The sequence below is a fragment of the Sinocyclocheilus rhinocerous genome, unplaced genomic scaffold (assembly GCF_001515625.1).
Source record: "Sinocyclocheilus rhinocerous isolate Xijiao unplaced genomic scaffold, SAMN03320098_v1.1 scaffold1079, whole genome shotgun sequence".
Classification (NCBI taxonomy): domain Eukaryota; kingdom Metazoa; phylum Chordata; class Actinopteri; order Cypriniformes; family Cyprinidae; genus Sinocyclocheilus; species Sinocyclocheilus rhinocerous.
Window position 1 is genome coordinate 123,818 of NW_015650124.1, and position 5,840 is coordinate 129,657.

Below are 5,840 nucleotides of genomic sequence, written 5' to 3' on the forward strand. Positions count from 1 at the left end.
TTGGGTTAAATGTTTACAACCTTCTGGGTAGTAACCCAACCGCTGGGTCAAAACAGCCCAATTGCTGGGTTTGTCCCTATTTTACCCAGCACTGGGTTGTATTTAACCCAGCATTTTTTAGAGTGTACCATTTCCATCTAAATCATCTGGATGTTTTACTTTTTTGAATACATTTTTAATTCCACTTATAATTCATATCATTTCTTTAAATTGGCATACATTAAAGCATAATCACATTTACATTTACTTTTCATTTATTTCGGTATTTTTTCCCTTTAGATTTCAGAATGAAATGCAAACTGAACACGTTCCTGACATGTTTTGTGAGATTTATTCACAAAGACCCTGAAGTTCTCCATATTTGTGCATTTAGGCTACATTTTCCTGGAAGCATAAATCCACGTTTCATGGACTTGGTTAGATGAGGTTTCATTTAATTTCACCTCTGTGTGTTTTCATACTGTTTTTGACCCATGCAACAGACTGCGTGATCACAATGTACTCATATCTTTGACTTTTGCATTTGCAAAATGTCTATTTCCATGCAAGGGCACGTTTTTTATGTGCCAATCGCTAGGGGACTCCAGCGTGGTGATGCATGGACACACACTCACTCACAGTCACACACACTCATCTAGATTAATGTACTGCTCAGGATGTTGCAGCCACAGCAGCCCATCACAGGCAACGGGCCCAGTGCAAGCCGCGGTCTCGGGTTGAACGTCCACCCTGGAATGCATCCCCTTAACCCGGTGCACCCGCCTTCTCGACACCGCCCCGAAGGAGACCCCGCGGGCCTCGAAGGCACCGAAAATGGACACGACAACCGCCGAGACATTGGAGATATCCTGCAACAGATCATGACGATTACCAACCAAAGTTTAGACGAAGCGCAAGCAAAGTGAGTTATTTAAAATTATTTATTTGAAAACTTTAAAGTTTAGCATTGAGCTAACGGTCGCGTGAGACAAGGGTATGCTAAAACATAGAATAATGTATTATCTAACCTTTTTTATTACATTATTTAGCCTTTAATCCACTCAAATACACTTTTATTTGATTTAACAAGACCTAAAATATAAAAAGTTATTACTGTTAAAACAACTATTAGAATGTGTGCTGAAGTTCACGGGTTTAGCTTAGCTGCTATTGTTTACGTTTTTCTTGACTTCAAACAAACTCTTTTTCTTACATTTTGCAATATATACGTAGCAAAATAATGATTCGCTATTAGATATACATACATCTATTTATTTTTATTTATCTTATTACAGGAGTAACTTTATTTTTATTCATTTGACAAAAACACAAATCATGCTAAAGTCTAATGTGTCAGGAGAATCGAAATAGGTATTGAGTATTTAATACGTTAAAACAATCGAATTTATATAAAATGTGAGGTGGTGAAATATTTTATTTTCACTAGCAACGCGATTTCAGCCTTTTACGTTATATATTTAACGCGAGTCTTACTGTCAGGGTTACATCGGTGGCATGCTAAAGTTAGCTAACTTGACTTTTGTTTGTTATTTTGTGACAGAAAACACGCTTTAAACTGTCATCGGATGAAACCGGCTTTATTCAGCGTCCTGTGCGAAATTAAAGAGAAAACTGGTGAGTAACTGGCATGCATTTTGTTTTAGAAGTGGTAAATATCATAACTGCAACTTTATAATTGGTTTAAAAGTTGGCATAGGATTCGGCACAGGCGCCATGTTCTGCAAGAACAAAGCCAGAGTGTGTACACTGTACACCTCATAAAAACACAATCATTTTAACGTTTTTTTTTCTTAATATTCGTTTATATTTTATTCTAGTTCATAAATATATTCCCAAACCCTGTCGTTTGCATGCATTTTTGCATGGTTTGAATATTAAAACAGCACTTTTTACTCAACAATAGCATAATGATTATGGGTTTGACCAGGTTTGCAGCTTTTAAAAATTGAAGTTGCTCTCAAATAATAGCCATCTTATACCAAAAAAACAGTCTCAGACCGTGTTATTTGCTTGTTATTCTAAATTATTTGCATTTACATTTACATTACATTTATGCATTTAGCAGACGCTTTTATCGAAAGCGACTTACAGTGCATTCAGGCTATACATTTTTTTTTTTTTTTACCAGTATGGTATGATATGTATGATGATTATGAGTTAGTATTTGCATGCATTACATTTTAAAAAATAGCACAATAAGCACGCCAATAACAAATGGTTTCTGGTTTGTCTGAAGACCACATTTGCAGTTCCTGAATACCAAATGAAAATTTTTCTCAGCACTATTTTAGCAATATTATCTCAAACCCTATTTTTTTTGCATGTGATACCTTATTTGCATGCATTAGGATATCAGTACAACAATAAAGTCGTAATTGGCTTGTTTGAGAAGCTAAATAACCGTCCAGTATATTAACACAAACCTTTTTATATACATGCAGCATCCTATTATTTGCATGCAAGAATTGCACTATTAATAATTGCGCAATGTCTTTGGTTTGTATGAAGACTAAGTTTAGAAAGTCCCATAAGAGGACTGGAATGTTTACTGTGATGGTTAGTAATTAAATGGCATTGTGCCTAATGGAGTCTTTTAATTTCCGTGGTTTGGCACGCTCTCTTACAGCCCGTGGTATTGCATGCTGTGTGCCATTAATCATACAGTACTGCCCTGCACTGTTCACTGTTTATTGCACAGTGCTGTATTGAAACATTTTGTAAAGTAAATAAATAAAAATAAAATCTCTCCTAATCAGACTATGTATAATAGAATAAAGCAGTACTTAGGGGGTGGGTGCAATGTTAAGCAGTGATGACACAGGAACTGTCGAAATGAGTCATCCTGCTTAATGTTTTGCCCTTTACTGAAGCACTTAACCTTGTGTTGCTCCAGGGAATAAATTAAAATGAATTCAAATTCATATTTATCTTGTAGGTCATTGACTGCCATCACAGTATCAAACATAATGGATTGTAATATTTCTACTCCTCTGAGAAAATTGATATAGTGTTGACACCCTTGAAAAGGGTTTTAAATAAGTTAACCTAAATTTAGTTTTAAGAAATATGGGTCTTGAATATCTTATTTCTCTCAGTTTTAAATTTTAATAACTCAGAAGTAGTTTTCAGCATGAACATAGACAAATAATTTGGTATTGCCTTCATAAGTCGCTTTGGATAAAAGCGTCTGCTAAATGACTAAATGTAAATGTAAATAAACAAAGTTATTACAGTACAATTTGTGAAATTATGCTTTTGTTATATTTATTAATGTGTTTTATTTTGATGCATACTATTCATAAGCAAAATTTCTTACATTTGAAGTACTAATACCAGTGTTGTACAATTAGGCCATCTGCATTATTAAATGTAAACACAATATGGTAAATATTAAAGGGGTAATTTTTATTTTTTGATCATGGTACATGACTAGAGGAAAAGGGCTGTGGTGAAAAAAAAAACATGTAAAAACTTCATTACCCATAATGCACTGGGTTCGATCAGACTATCCATTAATCAGGGATACAAAAATGTGAAAGTACAATCTGTAGTTTTCATAAAAGTTGTAAAACTTGTAATACGGCAGACCTTTGCTGACAAATAAATAGTGATTTATTTATTTATTATTATTTTTTTTTTGGTGCAGGCAACATATAAAAACAATACACAATGTTTGTTTACTTATACTACCGACATTGTAACAATACAAAGCTGCTTGAAAATCAATGAACGGATGAATCCTTTAATGGATTAATTTCTTATTTGCAGGTCTTTCCATGAGAAATGCTCAGGAGGAGGAGCCTCCAGACCCACAGCTCGTGCGATTGGACAACATGCTGCTGGCCGAAGGTGTGGCCGGTCCAGAGAAGGGGGGCGGAGCCGCCGCCGCGGTCTCTGCCGCGACCAGCTCTGGCGGGATGTCACCTGACAGCTCACTGGAGCACTCCGACTATAAAAGCAAGTTGAGCCAAATTCGGAACATTTACCACACAGAGATGGAAAAATACGAACAGGTACATATCGCTGCCATTGTGCTGGGTAGCCACGCCCACAGCAAAATCTCATTGGTCATTTTTTTCACGTAAAAAAGTGAAAGTAAAAAAAAAAGTTTGAGTTAAAAAGAAATGAACCAATCAACCAGCTGCGAGGCGAATCTAGTTTTTCATCAGGAATTCCGATTATATAAAAAAATTAGTTGAATCAACGAAAGCGTATTCCAATGATTAATAATCTCATAGTTCACAGTAGGTCTCACTTTAATGGTTCATAAGTTATTGTTCAAAATCAGTTGTTCTATGGAGAAAATGAATGAGATTCTTACTTCTGGAACCTGACTGTTGCACTCTATTGAGCTTGAAATACATCTTGATCTGTTGTTTGCACAGCATTTTTCTTTGAGTGAGGACAAAAATGTGTCTAACATAGGAAGACACAGGTTCTGAGTGTCCTCAGACAGAAAGGAACTGCTTTCTAACCTCGTTGCTGTTTCCAGGCCTGCAGTGAGTTCACTACCCATGTTATGAACCTGCTGAGGGAGCAGTCTCGCACCCGGCCCGTGTCTCCGCGTGAGATCGAGCGCATGGTGGCCATCATCCACCGCAAGTTCAGCTCCATTCAGACGCAGCTTAAACAGAGTACCTGTGAAGCGGTCATGATACTGCGCTCACGCTTTCTGGATGCCAGGTGGGATTAAAACGCGTTTTGTGATATTACATCTTTGCTTTAGTGCACTAATGCATCAGTTCTAGAAAGCACACTTCAGGGTTTCTGCACAAAAGTCTTTATTTACCCTAATAGGGGCCGTTCACATATCGCGTCTTTTGCGCGTTCAAGTTCGTTATTTCAAATGTGCACGCAGTGCGACGTGCTCGTTTTTTCCAGGCGCGTCCACACCGCAGCGAGATAAAAACAACTCAACTTTTCAGAATCCTGCAAGCGCACCACAGGTCATGTGACAAGAACCAACCAATCACCTTCACCCTTTCTATAACAACATTGAAAGCTCAGCCAAGATGGAGGAACAGCTGATCATAGCTGTACAGGGATAGCCATTTTTAAATAAATTTAGTGTAAATTTAGTAGCAGAGCTTCTGCAAGCGATTTTCAGTGCTGGAAATCCATTTATCCTTTGCTGAAACTTCCGCGTTGTCATGGACAGTGCAGGTCATGGTTGCTTAGCAACGGCAGACGCAACGGTAGCGCACGAGTGCTTTGGAAAGAAGAAGAAAGCAGCGCGGCTAGCGTTTTCCATGCGTTTTTAGGCACGACATGTGAACGGCCCCATAAAAGGTCTTAAATTAGAGCAGAAAGTCTTAAATTCATAAAGGCATGGCATTAAATGTTTCATGCATTGCAAACGGAATATTTTTCTCATATTTTTGTTTTCCAATACAAATATCTAAACATAATCAGGAATTACTCAAGATGTCTTGAAAAACTGCACAAATTTAAGTGAGTTCATGCTAGGGCTGTGTATCACCAGCAAAGTCACGATACGATACGCATCACGATACATAGGCCACGATACGATATGTATCACGATACGGGACTGCACTGAATTTCACCAAAGCAGAATTTAGTAAAACAGCTGTTTATTAAACACTGCTTACTATAGTGCCATTTCTAACTATTGGCAGAGCAGGCAGCTGACCTCGGCATTATGAAGGGCCTCCATAACTGTACCACAGTACAATATAGGTAATGGCATATGTTTCATGTTTACATTGTGCACTCCCCACCAGGTAAAATATTCTGATTGTTTGCATCTTGTTTTTAAGCCCATAAATAATAATGTACTCGTTCTAATAAATTTATATTGTAATGTACTCATACTAATATAT

The 5,840-nt window shown here is 37.2% G+C and overlaps 1 protein-coding gene across 4 annotated transcripts in view; it reads left to right on the forward strand.

Annotated features, from left to right (window-relative positions):
• Positions 1-5,840, forward strand: part of LOC107711540 (pre-B-cell leukemia transcription factor 2-like) — a 12,917-nt gene that overhangs the window by 1,081 nt on the left and 5,996 nt on the right. For 3 of the 4 annotated variants that reach the window (XM_016516525.1, XM_016516527.1, XM_016516529.1), the window contains exons 2-4: positions 1,541-1,614; positions 3,769-4,013; positions 4,493-4,683. In XM_016516525.1, the coding sequence (XP_016372011.1) occupies positions 1,541-1,614; positions 3,769-4,013; positions 4,493-4,683 (510 nt within the window). Of the gene's footprint in view, positions 1-456; positions 902-1,540; positions 1,615-3,768; positions 4,014-4,492; positions 4,684-5,840 lie in introns of those variants that run through there. The other variant, XM_016516526.1, reaches the window with a different exon arrangement.